A 21,493-nucleotide genomic window follows, 5' to 3' on the forward strand; every position below is an offset into this window, starting at 1 on the left:
GAAATGAACTCCTGTTAAGTTGAGAATGGAAATGAACTCCTGATAAGTTGAAATTGGAAATGAACTCCTGTTAAGTTGAGAATGGAAATGAACTCCTGTTAAGTTGAGAATGGAAATGAACTCCTGATAAGTTGAGAATGGAAATGAGCTCCTGTTAAGTTGAGAATGGAAATGAACTCCTGATAAGTTGAGAATGGAAATGAACTCCTGATAAGTTGAAATTGGAAATGAGCTCCTGATAAGATGAGAATGGAAATGAGCTCCTGATAAGTTGAGAATGGAAATGAACTCCTGATAAGTTGAGAATGGAAATGAGCTCCTGATAAGATGAGAATGGAAATGAGCTCCTGTTAAGTTGAGAATGGAAATGAACTCCTGATAAGTTGAGAATGGAAATGAGCTCCTGTTAAGTTGAAATTGGAAATGAACTCCTGATAAGTTGAGAATGGAAATGAACTCCTGATAAGTTGAGAATGGAAATGAACTCCTGTTAAGTTGAGAATGGACATGAGCTCCTGATAAGATGAGAATGGAAATGAGCTCCTGTTAAGTTGAGAATGGAAATGAACTCCTGTTAAGTTGAGAATGGAAATGAGCTCCTGATAAGATGAGAATGGAAATGAGCTCCTGTTAAGTTGAGAATGGAAATGAACTCCTGATAAGTTGAGAATGGAAATGAACTCCTGATAAGTTGAGAATGGAAATGAGCTCCTGATAAGATGAGAATGGAAATGAGCTCCTGTTAAGTTGAGAATGGAAATGAGCTCCTGATAAGATGAGAATGGAAATGAGCTCCTGTTAAGTTGAGAATGGAAATGAACTCCTGTTAAGTTGAAATTGGAAATGGAAATAACTCCTGTTAAGTTGAGAATGGAAATGAACTCCTGATAAGTGAAAATTGGAAATGAACTCCTGATAAGTTGAAAATGGAAATGAGCTCCTGTTAAGTTGAAAATGGAAATGAGCTCCTGTTAAGTTGAAAATGAAAATGAACTCCTGATAAGTTGAAATTGGAAATGAACTCCTGATAAGTTGAGAATGGAAATAACTCCTGTTAAGTTGAAATTGGAAATGGAAATAACTCCTGTTAAGTTGAAAATGAAAATAAACTAATGATAAGTTGTAAATAACAAAGTAGGCAAAGATCAGGTTAATTTGTTTGTAACTGTATACATTCTGTCATACACAGGTATCAGCATTAGTATCATTAATATAGCAACTAACTACTGACTATTTAAGAATAATACACTTCCATGGGAAGCGAAAGTGGGGAGAGGAAGAACTCTTAAAATGTCCTAGAGAAAAAAATTAATGTCAGGAAAAAATAAAAGTTTGAATTTCTATTGTTATCTGGCAGTTTTTGTAACTTCTACCAAACGCCTCCATTTTCAGCCTAAATACTGCTCTTGTTTCAGACTCGTAACTGTTAACACAATAGAAGTATAATACATGTAGATGATCTGAATCGCACTAGATTGCATCATCACGTGATTCCTGTATTTCCGCTAACTCCCGTATTAAACATAACGAAAAGCAACTTCGAAAGTTTACTCCACGTCGTCAAAATTATTAGCTGCCTGCCAAATTCAAAATCGCAGTTTCCAGCAAAAACATTGTAAATTTCAATAGCTGAGCTTGACATTTCCACTAAGTAAACAGTGAAGTCGTGTGCATTCAACAAAAGGTTGACTTCAATAAAAGTCACGCACCTATACCTCACAAAATAGATTCACTCGCTGTTGTCTCATAAACAACATATGGAGGGGGGAAAATGGCCGAATTTCTGAACGCTTGGGTGTTTCCGTTTTCGTACGGAAGTTTCCGGAATAATACGGAAGTTGCGCTGTGTAAAGTGAAAAAGGTCGCTCCGGGAAGCCGTTTGTTTTCACAGGAAATGTTCTGGGGCATTGTTTTCTTCAATTGTCCTACTTTTGGCTGTAGAGACTGGGTGTGTCGGTTGGTGACTGGGCTAATGTCACTGTGAGAATGTATGTACGGTTTTAAATCGGTATATGGTAACGCAGAAAGTCTGACTGGTTAGGAACACCAGCGAGAGACACCAGAGACAAAAGGCACGAAACTTTGAGACATAAAATAACACGGGTATAACACCTAACGTTTAGAGATATTACAGTCCATATGTTTTTCCTGGAAAATGAAACAACAATATTATTATTAAACAAGCACGATTTTGAATTTACTATTTAAGTAAGTAGTGTAATATATGTTGGTATTTATGTCTCTGGTATTTGCCATACAAATCATATCTGCAATGGGTGCTTTGTCCTAGGTCGTTGCTCCCCATGGGTGTTTTGTTTTAGTGTCCTATCTTCTTTGGTGCTTTGTCTTTGGGCCTCGTCTTTCTTATGTCTTGTCATGTTATTGTTAGCTCGCCTTACAAAGTAAGGAGAGGTATTGTTAGAGGGTGGATCACGTGCGGTCGGTGGTGGTGTCGGTGTCGAGTTTGGTTAAAGATTTTGTCCAGTCATAAGGTTGCATAAGGCCATCGATATTACATATGTGTAATATCGATATTACATATTACACATTTAGCTAACAATCGGTGGGAATTTGCATATCAAAGACCAAGGAGATCTTACCTCATAGCTCACCATTTGGCTCAGCTATTCACAGTTGCAATTGCCTCTCATGGCACATAGATTTCAAAATGCTGTTCACGAGTTGCAAATCAAACACCTCTGTGGTAAAGTTGTGCACTCTCCACAGTGTCTTCTGGCATCGCAATGATTTACAGCTCCAGTACATATAAAGTCACAGCTTCGCAATGCTTACGCATACAAGAAACAGTCATTGTTGTGACAGAACAATAATTTTGGTCTTTTTTGCTGGTTTAATGGCAAGATCTCAGCACTATGTAATTACAGGATAATATCCTGTATGACGGTCGCAATCATTCTACTTGATTTTGGTTTAGAATTCAATATCTGAAGGCCTCACATGACTTGAACATTTTTTACAAACTGCTCAATCGGGCGAGCTACCCGTATTCTCTTGTTTAATAAATGCGATCACAGTACATCATTCTAGACCAGTGAGTGAGTGCTTTGGGTTTAACGTCGTACTTAACAATATTTCAGTCATACGACGAAGGAGTCCTTAGAGTGTATGTAATGTGCCTCCTTGTTGCAGGACGATTTCCACCGCTCTTTCATCTAGTGCTGCTTCACCGAGACGGCTTACTGAAGTCAAGTAAGGCGCCGCGCCCGAGTCATTATACTAATACGGTTCCCTTAATGCTGAATGCCAAGCGAGGTTACAACTTCCTCTGTTTTTAAGGTCTTAGGTGTTGACCCTGGATCTACGCTCTACCACGTGCTACCGGGACCGGCTCTAGACCGATAACCTCTGTAATATTACCGTCGTCATATGACTATAAAATTGTTAAGTACGACGTTAAACCCCACGCATTCACTCACTCACTGTAATATTACAATTGACACTGTACTGTTATATCAAATTCTGCTTAAGTCACGCTGCTAGAGAGCGTGTAATTTGTCAATACTTAAGCATTTGCACGAACAGTTAGAATAAAACCCATGCTGACGTAAACTGACAAGAGGCGGGATTTCACCGGTTACGTGCGACCATTTTCCAACTGTCACACTCTCGCTAGACATGTCGTTTGCGAATATGGCATAGTCTGTAAACCCTCTGTACCTTAAAATATTACAAGAAAAAGTACATTTCTTCTAATGAAAAAAGCAACAAATAAAAAAACGAGAAACAGTTGTACCCAGCCCCAAGGAACTATGGTCATACTCGCTACAAAAATTGCATTTAACCAGCGGCACATAACCACACAAGCTCTACACATTCGCATGTTGAACATCCTTATTATTACAAAGAAAATGCGGCTAAAATACTTTTCTAATTCATAATGTTAAACTCCATAAGCTTAGTTTCGACAACAAGAACTCACTGAATCGGGCGACGTCATAATTATTCAAACGCAAGTTGCGTGCTGGAGAATGGGTGTGGAGCGTAAGTTGTTTTACAATGCCTGCACCAACAAGCGGTTGGAAGAAACTCCGCGCAGTAACACGGCCTACACTACTGTCTCTGCGAATAGGCTACATCACTTTAATTTCTTAACACCTATCACTGAATCTATGCTGCAGTGAGGTCATTCACTACAACAGATAAAATACAATTCATTTATTAAGGTTATATTATAGTAAAAAATTTCAAATATGGCAGTGTCAGTAGCAAGGTTTACAGTTAAGTCGATAGAAGTTTAGGTAACTGGTGTCGTCCTCCGCAAAAGCATGTCGAAGTCCGCCCAATATCCAGCATGCTACTGGCTTCTGAATACTTTGAGTAATGGATATTTGCCACCGAAACTCAGCTTATGGACTTTAACATTATGATTTTTAAAAAGTGCTCTAACTTTACTTTCCTTGCAAGAATATGAACTTTTAACATATCCACATACAGACCTTGTATTGTTACGTGTCACTTACCAAAGGTAATTTTGTTAGCATGTATGACTGATTTCGAAGACAGCTGAATATAGGCGACTCGCTTAAAGAAAAAAAAACTATATTCGATTTATGCACTTATAGAACAGTCAGCCTGTCCGCCAATCATTTATGTGGCTTCTTTGCAATAATACAAAAGCGAAGAAACAATAGAAAAAAATTCACCTATTTTACAGAAATGGCTTAATCCATCAGTCCATCATCGCGATCTCACGTCCTGCTGTGTGCTTATCGAGGTACTTTCCTTCAAGCGGATGTTCCAACCTGGTGGTAATATGGTTCACCAACCTTCCGGCGCTGCGCGTTGTTTTTGTACCTCATCCCTGAGTTTACACAAGGGTTGATCATTCAGTTGCGCAAAACTTCCGGCCGCCATAGGCAGATATGATGCACATCTCTATAATCCACAGGGGCTCCATTGTACGGAAACAATACCGGCTCGCCCAGAAATGACCTAACTTCAGCGAACAATATATATGTGTGAAAACTTTTCAACCGCATACACAATGCATTATGAGTGAAACACCCCTTTAGCAATCCGTATTTTTTATTTTATTTTTAAGAAGACGTTAATGGTTAAAACCACCAAAGCTGTATCTATACTCATTGACTTAAATGTGGAAGGGAATTGTTCGAATTCCACGGTTGGGTTTATGGACCATTTTGATAGTGTAGATGACATCATGAGAGCTTCAATCTCTCCACTGCTGTTTATACGTGTTAGACCGTCTCATTCAATGTGCAAGATTATACACTAGTAAAGTTTACTGGGATTTCGGTAAGTTTGTTTTTTTATTATATTATAAATATAAAAATAAAAGTTAAAGAACTGGAAGGAACCATAACCATATAATCGTCTTTATAATGTGCCTTTTCACGTATACTTTAACAGTAAACGTAATCGTACACGCATAGATGCTAAATATCCTTAAGGTATATATATATGTCGCAACAAACAACATAAAACCACAAACAGCATAACACATCTAGTGTAGATATGCTGCAAATTCCTCTTTTACTCGCAGCGCTTCTACTACGCTTCAAACCCGCCCGGATAGCACAGTTGGTAGAGCGTCCGATTCGGGAGCCTGGGTCTACCCGCTCCTAAGTCACACCTAAGACTTTAAAACGCTTGGCGCTCTGCATGAAGGGGATAGTGCAACGACTGGTTAACCCGTAATATGGCTTAGGCGGGGCGGCTTACTTGCCTTCGGTGAGTCGTCTCAGTGAAGCAGCACTAGATAAAACCCCATTTACGACGGTGAACCCCAAGCACTCACTCACTCTACTTTGCAACAGCAGTGGGAGCTGGAGATTTGAGCCTGTGCCCTCCTTGATTGTCGTGTTAGCAAACATTTGTTCACACTTAGCGTAAGAGAAGGTCATGTTCTGCTGAACCTTTGTCCGTCTTATTATAGGTATCAAAAATTGAGATAAGTATCTCATTTCTACTCATCATTCGCCTTCAGAGTAATCCGCGTTTGGATTTTCCCAGGTAACACAGTCTTTACTCAACACCATTTTGATTTGCTAGCACGGCTTTTATCTCGCAGATCCGTAAATCCACGGAAACAGATATAGCCTTAAAACGAGAGGCCATGGACGCCGAAATGGGTGCCTCTCCAAATAATCTCATCTACAGTGTAAATAAACACTGAGCTGAAGAAATAAAAGTGAAGCCTTCTCACTTGTGGTTCCCATTACCGTGTGGATTACCCTTGTTGCCTGTAGCTCTACATGCTCAATTACAAAGACATCTGCCTGTCGTGTTCGCTTGCAGGCTGTGTTTAGATAACCGAGATTATGGGGAACCAGGCTAGTCGCCCTGCATAAAAATACGGACAACGCTCTTAGCTGCATCATGAGCGATATGCGAGAGTCAGACTGGGTTATTGCTCTTGCGATCAGAAGTCTGCTACTATGAAGGGAAAATCCGACGGTTTAAACACACGTCAAGATTAAGGCGACACGAACGCATTTATTTTCCTTACTGTTTAGGTAGTAAATTTGTCAACCTCAACCTATAAAATATACATACTGTAAATTTTGTGTAGTACAATGCCATACCTCCACATATATTTTGCACGTCTCTTTACAACACATCAGAAAATTAACGTGGCATGACCACCATTTTTGAGCTGTTGTTGCTGGATGCGAAGTCATGACATTTTGTTACCTTGCTAACTCCCAGCGAGTGAAGTAATAACAGTGGTCAAAAAGTTTTCAGTTCTATCCAAAACAAACAAAATTGTGATAAATTTTAACTAGATATAAAAGAACAGTGCAGGAATTTATACCGGAATTTATCAACAACCTAAAATGCCTCTTTGGCAGTATTATCCAGTCAGTGCTCCTTCACTCTTCACTCAGGAAGTAAATTTCTTACCACCAAAAGCAGTTTACACTTTACTCGCCAACATTTCCAAATTGAATTTATCTAATCCACGTTTTATACCAAATGCCTGCAACACAAAGGTTTTCTACTCTGTGTTTGTATAATTGGATAAGACAGAGTATAGAAAATGTTCCACAACACGTTTCCGAATAATAAAACTCTTTCATTTGGTTCGTTTTTGTGTTTGCCTAAATCCATCAGTAGGCAAGGTTTAGAGCTGCCATCACGGTGTTTAACTGATATTCCCAGTGCACTAAGATTGTTTACCGTAAGTATGTTTATTGGGTGATCAATGAAGTATTGTTTTTAAATTTATAGTAAAGTGTTACTTTTGTCAAAAGCACATCACCAACGTAGAGCTATTAATATAAAACTTTAACCCTTTATCTCACATACAATCGCGGCATAAATAGACAGATTTGAACGCGTTTCCACTATGTATACTTTACACATTACATCAAATCTCTATGTTTTACCTACACAGGTCACCATGTACTGGCCGACGACCTTGACCTTTCTTCTCTTGTCTGGATTTATAAGTATGACCTTGACCCAGGAAGACACCCTTCGTCCAGTGATCAGAACATCTAAAGGTCGGTTTATTACATAAGTTTTAGTTAGTTTGTTCAATTATCTTATTTTCTCATTCTGTTTTATTTCACATTGTAACCCAGTCTCACATAGATTACTGAGGTATAATTTTTTCCATACCCATAGGTGAAGTGCAGGGTTCCAGAACCTTCATTACAAATCAGCAGATCCCTGTGGACAGGTTCCTGGGGATCCCGTACGCCCAACCTCCAGTGGGACAGGGCCGATTCAGGCGACCCCTGGAGGCCCAGCCTTGGACCAATATCAGAGACGCCACCCAATATTCATCAGCTTGTTTCCAAACCTTTAAGTACACCGGCTTCAGGTGAGTCCTTAGAGTTCTTGGAATGCTGCATAACACATTACAACACATCATAACACAATGACTTGCAGCTCACACTTTACAGCGTAAAAATCAAAAGACACCCGTGTATTTTCCTGCTAAAAAAAACCCTTGAAAAAATATTTGAATAAAACACAGATACAGATAGTTTTTCCTTTGGTAAATGAACACAATTTTGCCAAGCCGTAAAAAATAGCCTCAAAACTGACGCCCATTTCGACAGCTTATTTACCACACTCCAAAAGTAATTTATTAATGTTAAGAGAGAGTCTGTTGTCCGAGTGATGCTAGAATGTATTCTACCATTATAATGTAATACTGTGTCATATTCAACTCGAAATATACCATTTAAAATATCTGTGCTACATTTAATAGAGTGAATTGCAGCAATAACAGAATACCATGAGTCAAACAGTAAACTTTCTTTTACATTTAACTGATTATTTTTTGCTATGGAATCTGATAACAAAACAGCATTTATCTGTTACCTTAATAATAATAATAATAATAATAATTCATCTGATCGTAGTTAGCCAATCCAGCTTTATTCCCAAAGTGATAAACGTGGAGAAAATTTCTCCATGATATTTTTTTCCTTTTAGATAATGCAGAGCCGGATTCTGGATTGATGTATGCATACCTTCATATGTCTCACATCTTCAGTAGTTTAAATCAAAGATGAACAAAAAGATATTTTCTGTTTTGTTTTAAGGGAAATTACTTCACGTGAAATGTTTAGTAAAGTGTTTTTCCTTTTCCCTGGAAGTGAGATATGATTACAATCTTTTTTTTATATATTTGTGTATTTACAATCTGTGTTTTATATCTTCTGTTCTCTGTGTTACACCCGTTAGTATCTGTTTGTCTGTCTTGTAAAGCAGTCTTTGGATATGTAAGAACCCATGTTTTGTAAAGAAAATGAGAGACAGATAAGTTTCACTTACTGTATTCAATACATCCATAGTAACTAACTTCCATACGCAATTGTATATCCACACATCTAGATCGATTAACACAGCAGGCATTTTCTTCATATTCATGCTCTTTCTTTGATAAAATATATTCTTTATAGAATATAATAAACCAAAGTATTCTTTCCCCAAAACCAGTGAGCAAGCTAAGCCGTTTGTAAATCTAAGCTGGGTTAAAAGAGTAGGTGAAAAACCTAATGGCAACAGCAATGATAGCAACTGTCAAGCAACGCTCAAGCTTACTTGGCCAGGAAGAAAGCCGTGCTGATAAGGCACCTATTCCAGCGTTATATCCACTCTGGTCCAAGCTGTATCGACCAGAGATAACGTTTTGTTGCATTGTATGAATAATACATTAAAAGTTTTGCCTACAAAATATCAGTATGTATTGTTTTACTACTTTAGTTAAAAGTAAGGTTCAGTTTGTTGTTCTTGTTTCCTTTCGCTTTCCGACATTTTGAGTGCGAACAAGATGTTAACGTGTTACGTAATTACGACAACAATGTGACGTTCCAGAGCAAAAACTCGTCGCTTTACGGCATGGTAGGGCCGCTTGACTGTCTGTTGCCATAGATATTCACGAATACACAAAGGTAGCGGCATGTTATCGTTATTTTTGCAAATATTTGACACCCAAACCAATCAAAGAACATACATGTAATTGAGGACTTTAATTTAATCGATTTTCATTTGAATTCGAAAATATGACAAATATAAACGTATTCACTTGCATGCATTCTGCAATATATAATCTTTTCCCAACCTGTTGTTCTTAGGCTGATGCATGCCGTCACGTGTTTGTCGTAGTTAAACAATAGCTGCACAACCATGTTTAATTCCCCTGAAGATCACTACACCAAACATGGACTGTAAGAGTGTCACATTGCCGTACTGTTTCCCTGTGACGTATTTAACTAGCCATCTAATGTAAACATATATTTTATGTATATAACACTCTGATGGTCAGTAACAAACGATCTTATTGTTAGCTGCCATGGATCGTTCTCATTTGACCACATTGCACAATACTGAAAATTAAATCTGGACGGTTCACATTTTAACATTTTGCTAGAGCAAAATCATATCATAATCCTGCAGTATACGCAGACTGTCAATAGCTCCGCACATGCACTCTAACCAATACCATCATCTGTGTTTTTCACCTTTATTATATTTATTTACACCTCTTATATCAAATTTGCCAAACCCAATGAAAAGACAACTGCATGCGTTTGTGCGATGTCCGTCCATTGATATAGAAGCCATTTGGAGTGTGGATGTCAAAGCCCCGCACTGTTACAGTAGTTGAAACGTAGTGGTTAATGGATGGTTGAGAGGTGTGGAGTGTTAATTCTCTCGTTAAGAGAAAAGTATGTAGTTTTCAATTGTCTGTCCCATATTTTACCCTGAGGAATTTTAGCAAAGGGTTGAACGTTTTGAATAACTTATAGCCGTAATTTAACTGTGACCTATTGAAAACCATTTTCGTCTCCCATTTATCCGCGGACGTGATCATGCGTGGGATAGTTTCTTTTCTTGATCCTTCTTAGACAACAAACACGACTGCAATGCACCAGGAGTTGATGAAAAAGTATTGCCAAACAGCGGCACATTATTGGATCGTTTATATAAGGTAGGAAGAAATACACATATATAGCTTAGTCAGGAAAGTCTATGAATATAACGTGAACTTGCTGTACAAGAAAAACTCCGTTTGTAATTTGACAAACGCATAATCTAATTGATCTATACCGTCTACCGGATACTGTTCTGAATCATGAATCTTATAAATGCAGTTACTTAGTCACCACAATCTGCCTTACCAGATCTATATTTGAATCTCTTCCAAGATACTTTTAAAACAATTCTAGTGATAATAACATTCACTAATGAAATGTTTGCAGATTTTTATGCTTTTCGTCCAACGTGTTCACTTTAAAGTCGAATCTACTATTAAAAAGAAAAACCAGTCTGAATTCCAAACGTAATCAGCATTACTCTCGTATCACTCCCAACATTCTTTAGAGAAAGAGGACAGCACAAAATCAAGACAATCAGACAAAATCAGTAGACATTACCTCTGAAAAACACCTCTATCCCATTTTGTTAAATGGACCACATAAATGTAATCAGATTTGCCAGTCTTTTGTTGAATCTGATGCTCCATGTTAGTAGTGTAAAGCACAATGGCACCTCTTCCTTTTTTCACTTAGATAAATATAACCCCATGGCTACATGATTATGGATGTAATTCAAGTTACATATATTCAGGCATGTGAAATTAAATTTTGATTATAGTAATGAAAAACGATGGGATGCCAATGCGAGTATATTTATTTGTGGTGAGAGAAAATAAGCATATGTGTTTGTATGACTAGGGTTTTCTGGTCTTCCTTTCTGTGGTTCTTTGATTGTTAAATGATGTTAATTCTTAAGAAGCTTACTTCAAGAAGATGAAATAGTTATACAAAGAACCCCGCTTTAACAGTTCAGCAAACAGGAATGAATGAATGGATGGATGATTATGGCTGTACGCCCATATTGGTATTATTTTCCCCAAACCGTGGGTAGCATGTGTAAAACAAGACGTAAGAACCCGGATGTTTTGTTTTCCCCGCGTCCTCGGTTGTTGGATTTGTAGGGCGTTTTCCAGGTGACCTGTAAATGATCACGGGGGTTGTCTACTTACTGAAGATGGGCTTATTGCACATGATTTTGTAAACACTTGTAAGTATTTGCAACGGTTTTCACATTTTGCATCCGTCTCTTAGTGCTAAATGCAATGCACGATGCCTACAGTTCTGTTCCTGACTTGGCGCAGATTTGCTCTTTAACTCTTATTTCACGCTTGCCTTGTTGTAGCACGTTTGGATGACGCATGTCTTCACACTGACGATAGGAGCGTTACTCAGTACTGATTATCTGTACTGATTATCATATTTTAATAGAATTTAATAAATAAGTTATATACAATTACATGACAACAATACAAAGGGACCAGACCTCGAGGATTCTTAGTCCAACAGCAGAATCTTGGTTTATACAGGAATACAATATAAAAAGACGTATGGTGTAGAGAACAAAACAAGAGCAACGAAGGCAGTGTGATAGCTGGCAAATGGTCACACGTATTACCGGTGAAATTTTTGGCCTCTGGTCAATGTATCTTATTTTATTTTAGCTGTTAATGACAATGCTGTAATAGTAGTAAATTACTCGTCCTCAAGCGCCATGGCTTAAGGGGTGGAAATCATTCCCGGCCTTTGTCTATTTCTAGGTATATTTTACTGGTTATCTTTGACAAATAGAGAATGAGAAAAGTTTGCTATCTTGTGCGAGGACATATATGTTGCAAGCATACATTTGTGTCTGTATGGCCAGATTGATTTAGTGCATACGGCGCGAAGTGCTCCGGGTCGATTCGTTTGATCAAATTATCACAGTTTTAACTAGTACACCTCATCAGACAATGCGTGATACCACATATGCGGGTTGGCGTTGATCAGCCAACGGAAACTATCCTTTCAGGAAAAAGGGGGATTACTCGTTATACCTATATATAATGTTATTCAAAACTTACACTCTGTATGCTTCTTATCACATACGGAGTGTTCAAAATTTTACAGAAGAGATCACTAGATTTCCTTAAAAAAATGAAAGTGATCACATATATATATATATATATATATATATATATATATATATATATATATATATATATATATATGTACTCGACAAGGGCGTCTAAAGGACCACATGCCAGTTGATTAATTATGTTGCACTAATTAATTACTATATGTACGCTTTCAATCTCCTTGTTTTGAGTATGAGGACTTAACTCTTCTATACAACCCGGAGATCTCGAGCCCATGGGCGATAACCTAACCATATTATGGCTGCCCCTTTGAATTTGAATGTGGTTTATTTCTATTGATATATTTTGTTTGGGATTGCAAATTTCATGCTAACTTTATGCACGATTTTGTTTTAAATCAGTTAATTCAGTTCAGAACTAAGCAGAAGGTGTATACCTGGTGCATACATTCATCATTTGATTGCAATGCGCGCAGTTTCGCATACTTTTAGACAACGTTATGTTTGTTCTCTTTTTCTTTACAACTTGGTAACATCTATGGTGGTAGAAACTCTTCATGTTCTTTAATGTATGCAGACTGATTTGTTCTGATTCCTGCGCTAACGATTCAATATATTTTAAGCATGGATTGAGAAAAATTCAATATAAACCGAAAAAGGTTTACAGAATCCAGCTCCCAGCTGTCCAGGCAAATGCGGGACTGTGCTATTTGACTTGGAACATACTTTATTTCTGTCAATCAATTTTCTTTGGGATTTGTTGATGGGGGAAGCAAGATGAGCATGTGAAGTACGGTGTCAAAGGCAATCAAATTACAATGTCATGAATGGTTTCACGTATGGTGTTACTTCAGTAGTTATAGATCAGTTGTACTGTTAGGAGTAACACATTCTCACATAACATTCACACTATCAGAATTAATCTCTGATCGTGTCCTGCGCACAGGTTCGGAAGCCACATCCTATTATTGTATTGCCTTTGTCTGTGAGTCTTTCTTGTTTGTTTTTGTTGTATGTTTCAAAACATTTTGTTTTCAGTCTGTTCCTCAGAATATCATGATACCGATATTCAAGTCATGTCAGATTTATTACATTAATCAAATTTTGTTTTGGTTTAAAGGGTACATGAAAAGAAAATATAAAACGCAGATTACCTATGAAGGGAAATGTAGAAAGTTATGCCAAAAATCAAAACTGAGGCATATTTGATATCTTTAAATAACACACTCCGTTTTATACATGTTTCATCTTTAAATTTTAAAATATGAAACATGCTGGGACTTAAGGAAAACTGTGGTTTAAAGGAATCCATAACCACCTCCCACCCGAGCTCCCACCAAGTAAAGCGGAGAAGCTTTATTGAACTTTAATATTGTAGGACAAATCATAAATTACATATTAAGAAATAAAATCCAAACGATTCATGTATCCTCTAAAGCAAGGATCACGTTTCAATCGAGTTATCCTTGATCAAGGCACTTAGCTACAGCATTGTTTTACTGAGGACTCACATTTTTCACCACCCATGAACCAAGCCGCCGTGCTATAACTAAAGGTTTCTTATCTTCAGCGCTACACACCAATAAAGTAATAAATAAGATTTTTGACGTCTATTTCAGAGGGGATGACATGTGGATCCCCACGGTTCCTGTCAGCGAGGATTGTCTGTATCTGAACATCTGGGTCCCCAGAAACATCCAGAGACCCATGAGAAAGCTGACCACCCTGGTATGGGTATACGGAGGGGGATTTATATCTGGGTCGTCAGATCTTCAGGTGTACGACGGATCCTTCATGGCGGCCACTCACAACGCGATCATTGTATCCATGAACTATCGTGTAGGTCCCTTTGGTTTCCTCAATTTAGGGGTTCCGGAGGCAAGCGGAAACGTAGGTCTCATGGATCAGTCTTTGGCTCTAAAATGGACTTATCAAAATATCGAGGCTTTCGGGGGGGACCGTAACAAAATAACGCTATTTGGAGAAAGTGCCGGATCCGCTAGCGTGAGCTACCATTTGCTGGCTCAGCCGTCGTGGGACTACTTTTCCAACGCCATCATGATGAGTTCTACTGCGCTATGTGATTGGGCGTTCCAAAAGCCGAGGGAAAGTGTCAAGTATTCTGATATGTACGCAAAGGAACTCGGTTGCGATAGGGATAACGCACAGGAAGTGGTCGAGTGCCTGCGGAAAAAATCGGCACATGAACTAGCGTCTTTTCAGATGAATCCTTGGCATTTTAAACCCACCGTTGACGGCAGCTTCATCACCAAGTCTCCGGAGGAGCTGATAAGGAACAAAGATTTCAAGCGCTGTAATATTCTGTTGGGCTTCACAACGGACGAACAAACGTATTTCATGCAACTTTTCGACAGCAAAAAGTTCGACTACAGAAATTCGGCAGAACCTTCTGTGACTCTGCCAGAAATTAAAAACATCATTAACAGAGTGACACTCTCTACGTCCCCGATTTTTCCCAACACAAGCCTAGCGTTTGAACATCTGTTGCAAGTTTACGTCAACGGCGTTCCAAAAAAGATACGCGGCACCAACGTCAAGGTGGTTGACAATATCGTTGGTGACCACGATTTTAAATGCCCTGTAATTCGATTCGCCAGAGCGTACGCCACAGAAGACCTAGGTGTGTATTTATACCATTTCCATCACCGATCTCCTAACAATCCCTGGCCACAATGGATGGGGGTGATCCATGGTTACGAAATCGAATTCGCCTTCGGAATGCCGTACAATGCAAGCGGCGGTTACTCTGTGGAGGACAAGCGGATCAGCGATGTGCTCATGTCCTACTTGGTGACCTTTGCGTCCACTGGGTACGTAACTGTTTTTGTTTTTCTATGTTGTGCAACTTTTCAGTCATATGAGGATGAGAAGATCGTTGGGTATATGTAAATATACTACGTCTTCTTGTGACAGGGCGAATCTATTCCGCCAATGGGCTGCCGCCACTTATGGATCATGTCGAAGACACTAGCCACATTATACTGATATCGGACCAATCAATCATGTTTCGTGGCTCAGCAAGACAGCAACAAGTTCAATTTTTAAAGTCGTTGGTATGATCCAACCCGGGTTTGACAGCTTTAAAATCCTTGGTGACAATAAGCGATCGACGACACTATTGTGTCCGATTTTGCGGTCAAATGTTCGTTGACTACTTGTCTTACATCAATTGTCTTACATCAAAAGTTCGTCTGTAAGTTGCAAAAGGTCGGTGGTTTACACCGGACATTCCGGATTTCTCTACCCATAAAACAGCCCCTCGATAGTATGAAAAATTTTGAGTATGGCGTTAATCAACAATGAAGTAAATAAATAAATACGTATATTTTCTCGAAACAGTATTTCCGTTTGTACGCAGCGAAAGTCGTGTGAAATTTGTGAAAAGTCACTAAAAACAAAAATTGCTTTCTGCGCTGAAAGCTTTGGGAATGGGCCTTTAGGGGCTGGTGTAAATGTGTTTTATTGCTTACGTCAAAGTGCGAAAACGACATCGGTTCTTCTTACCCTTTCGGGAATAAATTTTCTTGGTGTATACAGTTTGCTACAGTTATGCCGTACTGACAGGCACTGGGAACTCGCTGGGTCAGATGGCTGAATGCGAACAGTGAGGTCGCGACTTCGAATTCTGCTATCGCTGTTTCCACTGCGGCTTTAAGTGAAAAGGTTTGTTAGGTACCTGACGGAGGCCGAAGGTTTTCTATGTGAACTTTGATTTCCTCCACCCATAAACCTGATTGCCGTCAAATAAGTGAAACGCCAATCAAATAAATAAATAAATAAATATATAAACATATCAAACTGTTAATTTTTATTTTTGCTCACAGGAACCCGAACAGTCAGACCTTCGGAGAAAGAATGTGGCCGAATTTTACAGAATCTGACGAGAGTTACAAAATCATTCAATCTGGTTTGTTAGAAACAAAACAGTACCCCAGATATGCGCAGTGTTCGTTTTGGGAGGACTTCTTACCTGTCTTAGAGAAGCAGTCTGGTGAGTCAGTGGTTAAGAAGACTGATGTATCGTGGTCTGCTATCCGTGATATGTAGTGGTCTGAATCGACCTTTGGCTTTTACGAAGATGTTGTAATTTAAGCCATGGTGTTATGGGCGGGGGCGGGGTGAGGGTGGGGGACGTGCAATTTGCTACTTAGTAAGCATTTACACGAACAGTTAGAATAAAACCCTAACTGAGGTAAATTGACAAGAGACCGTATCTCACCGGTTACGTGTGGCCATTTGCCAACTAGCACACTGTTGTCTGTGCTTTGGAATTACTCTCTATACTGTAAGCCTTTTATTACAATGTACTTCTAAACGTTCATGAACGAGCCTTAGGCTCAAGTCAAACTTATTCTTAACTTTAAAATAGTCTACTGCGCCAAACATAGTCAATGTTGATTGCCGTCATAACTCCGTGTTTGTAGCGCTAAGATGGCTTCCTACATTTGGCGCTGCACCCTGGTATTCCATTGCGTTTCTATATAACCGTGTTACTAAAAGCATTATCGATAACATGTATTGCGTCGGTAGGGAGGGTTATCTAACCACAAAACTAACTTTATGTAATGTACCATTAGCTCGACTTAACTGGCCTTAATGCGCTCCAGGAGGGCCGATGCTGCTGTTATATCCCAATACTTTTAGGCAAGACGTGAGTCTGAATTTATGTTATATATACAAGACGAGTTACCGTTCTTGTTGAAAACACTCATCGACAGATATAGGTTTGGACAGTTGATAAACTATAATAAAATCTTTACAACACTGAGAGTAAAACCAGAGCACTGCCGACAGTGTGATAACCAGCAAATGGTCGCACGTAACCGGAGAAATACGGTTACAGCACAGGGAGTAAACCCAGAGCAGTGCCGACAGTGTGATAGCTGGCAAATAGTCACACGTAACCGGTGAAATACGGCTACAGCACAGACAGTAAAACCAGAGCACTGCCGACAGTGTGATAACCGGCAAATGGTCACACGTAACCGGTGAAATACGGTTACAGCACAGGGAGTAAAACCAGAGCAGTGCCGACAGTGTGATAGCCGGCAAATGGTCACACGTAACCGTTGAAATACGGCTACAGCACAGACAGTAAAACCAGAGCACTGCCCACAGTGTGATAACCGGCAAATGGTCACACGTAACCGGTGAAATACGGCTACAGCACAGAGAGTAAACCCAGAGCAGTGCCGACAGTGTGATAGCTGGCAAATGGTCACACGTAACCGGTGAAATACGGCTACAGCACAGAGAGTAAACCCAGAGCACTGCCGACAGTGTGATAGCCGGCAAATGGTCACAGGAACATGGTGAGATACGGCCTCTTGACAATTTATCTCAGCTAGGGTTCTGTTAAGTGTTCATCTACTTGCGTAAATATAGTAGTAACTTACGCGCCTTCAGGAAAAAAGTTTGAAGTGAACCAACTCGTAGTTAAAACTTTATCTGTTCTGCACCATTGGTTGTAATAATGCTCACGTTGGTTGTCCCATATCATGATATCATTATAATACAATAGAGAATATGTAGCGAATGTCTGAGGGAAAACATTGCACAAACAGTTCATTTTAAACCATTCAGTTTCGTTTCAATGTTATTGCATGTTAAATGTGATGACAACGAGGCATTTTGAGCCATTCTAGATCAGTGACGTCTAATACGTTACAATTAATATTATTTCATTTTTTTACCTAATTTATGGTGCTAGGTGTAAATTGTTTCTGTTTATGCACTTACATCAACAGATATAATAAAACCCTGTCTGAGGTAAATAGACGAGAGGCCACATTTCAAGGGTTATGTGTGATCATTTGCCGGCTAGCACACTGTCGTCAGTGCACTGGTTTTCCCCCTCTATGCTGTACGTCTTTAATTATATTGCATGTGCGTTACATTGTAATTGATTAAAGAATGAAATGGGCCTTAGTTTTACACGAATGGTTTGTTTACGGTTTCAGAATCAACGGCTCTGGCTATCGCACGGTGTACCGGAAGTCGGGATGGAGCGACTTTTCTCAGTGTTATGATATTAGCAGCATTTTCTGTTTTGATAGCATCAAAACATGAATAGAAAAGGCTTCCCATCCTTTAACTTCCTTTAACTTCCATCTTTTTCCCATCCTTTAACTTCCTTTAACTTCCATCTTTTTCCCATCCTTTAACTTCCATCTTTTTCCCATCCTTTAACTTCCATCTTTTTAACCTGTTAAAAATTCGCCTCATTGGACATTGCCCTTGTTGTTGTTGTTTTTAAAATATATGTAAAACTGGATACAAACCAAAACAGACAATGTGAAAGATGTACAAGACTTTGCCACAAAGGATTCAAAGTCTGTTTTCATCGACAACATTGTTGTGCGGCGCGTTTGAGACCTCTTTATCGTTCGAATCTTTATCACGCGAAAACTTCAAGGCTTTTGTTTTTATTTTTGTTTAAGGTCATACTGAAGTTTTTTTTTCATTTACACTATGGAGTAATATGGGTGGAAGACACAACGACCGAGGGGCATCTCACCAAAGCTTTCGCTGTGAGTCCAGCTTATGCTGGCTTCCTCTACAAGCCGTACGTGCAGAGATTTGGCAGCATCCTGTGGATGGTCGTGGGTTTAATTCGTGCTCTGTTAGGTTCTTCCCACGATAATGCCGTCGTCGCATAAGTGAAATATTCTTGAGTACGGCGTAAACCATGACTCAAATAAATAAATAAATCTGATCACAATCCGGTTACAGCTTCAGGGATTTAAGTTTTGCTAATGATGACACTTAGCTTATAATGATAGATAGCAAGTGATTTGGTTTTGATAAAATACTCCGTTAATCCAGTGGTACATATCCAGATCTTTTATCATTTTAGACTATAATATACATACATATATGTGTAATCTCGTGACTTATGCAATCAAATATCCCGATCGCCTGACGTAAGAAATATTTTGTGAATCTATATACTTATATACGCCGTCGTGCAAGTGAAATATTATTCAATACGACGTAAAACATCAATGAAATAAATAAATAAACATATACCTTTATATCCTTGACAGAGGCATTACTTATGGATAACAACTCCTGGATTTATTGTGACATACTTGAATTATCCACAAGTAATGCCTCTGTCAATCTATACCATCCCAATTCTTAAATGCCTCTGAAAGAAGAGTATATTTATATCCGTTTAATACTGTAACGCATGCACCTAGGTGATCGTGACATACTTGAAGGGACAGCGAATTTCTGGTGCTATTAAGTAATATTTTTATTTTTGTCTTTGTTTTCCAAATTTATTTCATTTGCATGTTACGGTAACTCTGGAAATAACGTTAATTATGGCAAAATTGCGGAATAAAAAATTGCGGAATGCAAATGAATACCAACGTGTGACAGCGATACGATCTCTGTGAAAACAAACGTTCAAGTCTCAACGAATCGGTTACATTTTTTACGAAACATGCGCAAAATGCGTCTGGCCTAACTTCCATCACAACACTTATTGAAGATATATACGCCATCATGTTAAATTCGCTTTTTACAGCGTTGCAACAGCTTTGTCCAACTGGCCCCTGTATATGGACACTTTATCACCCTAACTAGCACCATTACAATTGAACGTTATCATTTTCAGCCCATTAGTGACGTTTTACTGCGCATGAGCTCCAACTTAATAAAGGTAACTAAACGTGACCATGTACCGCCGGTATACCGACTCGCAGTTCATTGGCCGACACTACAGATAGGATTTAATGGGTAAAACGGCATGACAGTGGTTACACTTGAGTGAACACCAAATAATTGAACAGCCCCTGCCATCGAGCCCAACCTAGGTTTGCTTAGCACACAATAACCAATTGGCAACGATACGGTGTCAAAGATATCGACGTAAGCAACATCACGCACATTGCGGAAACCGCTGCCATCTGATTTTTACCTATCAGGCGCGAGTTATTTCTATAACCCGAGAAGCCTCTTTTTACCGCCTTTGTCACACACGAGCACTGTTTCCGCCTTTTAACTACATGAAAAGTTGATTTATCGACGTCCGAGCAAAATGGCCGTGGTTATTTAGGTCTGTTTTCATTCGTCTTCCGAAATAAGTAAGGTCATCTTAGTTTCTATTAAGATAAAAGTGTAACACGAACATCTTAAGTTGACAGTTCATGTAGTATGGTGGATAACTGTTCAGTATGCGGCCAAGTAGATTACACCGACCGAGTTTTATTGCTCTTCACATCTTAATGTAGATATGTCTTCCTGGTAATTCTGTGGACAGTTATAGTGCCAGTCATTTGTTGGTGTTATATCGCTATATAATATACGGAGTTTATTCCCTGCGTGTTACAAGTGATTTCATCTTACTTAGTAGATCTTTGGTCGAAAGATATTTGCAAATCGAAAATGAATGCGGTGTTTTAGATGTAACTTTGTAGTTAAGATAATCTATCACTGTACAGAAGATTATTCCCCAAAATATGTTTCGCATATTATGTTATATGAATTCTATAGAGATATGTTATTTCCTGTGAATGATACATTGATAAAAGTGCCAAATATTTACATATTAAAATATTCAGACGTTTTTAATAAAAATCATTGAAATAAACCGTTCTTGTGTTCTATTTGTAACAATCATAATCGCATTTGAGCCCACATACCAAACATCCCATCCACTTTTTCCACAAGACGCTAAGTGCAGACCACTTACCTTCAATATTAGGAGCATATATGTACGTCACATGCGGAAAAGTTGATCAATAACTATCCAAACGTCGGTGGTTTATCCGCCAGGGATTAAGCGAAAAATCTTTGAAGATAGCGCTTCACCAACAACTAAGCAATCAATGCTTCATAACTAGGTAGCTTATACTATGTACCATTGAGGTGATCAGCTTTATACCTTTGATTTATACGATACACCCTAAAAGTGAACTTAAAGTCATGTCAAGAAATGATCTAAAAATATTTTTAAAAATTCTACATCACTTATCAACCAAATAAATAGCAAATGATCGTCAGTACTTAGCCATTCATTTGGTGACGCCATTTTGCCATGTTATAGCTATCTAGGCTAACGTCACAAAAC

At 38.7% G+C, this 21,493-nt stretch overlaps 1 protein-coding gene across 4 annotated transcripts in view; it reads left to right on the forward strand.

The window, feature by feature from the left end:
* Nucleotides 1–21,250, forward strand: part of LOC135462644 (cholinesterase 2-like) — a 36,897-nt gene extending 15,647 nt beyond the window's left edge. For 3 of the 4 annotated variants that reach the window (XM_064739867.1, XM_064739868.1, XM_064739870.1), the window contains exons 2-6: nt 7,379–7,487; nt 7,612–7,810; nt 14,013–15,224; nt 16,239–16,405; nt 18,375–21,250. In XM_064739867.1, the coding sequence (XP_064595937.1) occupies nt 7,385–7,487; nt 7,612–7,810; nt 14,013–15,224; nt 16,239–16,405; nt 18,375–18,487 (1,794 nt within the window). In that variant the 5' untranslated portion in view covers nt 7,379–7,384 and the 3' untranslated portion in view covers nt 18,488–21,250. Of the gene's footprint in view, nt 1–5,148; nt 5,278–7,378; nt 7,488–7,611; nt 7,811–14,012; nt 15,225–16,238; nt 16,406–18,374 lie in introns of those variants that run through there. The other variant, XM_064739869.1, reaches the window with a different exon arrangement.
* The last annotated feature ends 243 nt before the right edge of the window (nt 21,251–21,493 follow it).

Source organism: Liolophura sinensis, chromosome 2, assembly GCF_032854445.1.
Source record: "Liolophura sinensis isolate JHLJ2023 chromosome 2, CUHK_Ljap_v2, whole genome shotgun sequence".
NCBI classification, from domain to species: Eukaryota; Metazoa; Mollusca; class Polyplacophora; order Chitonida; family Chitonidae; genus Liolophura; species Liolophura sinensis.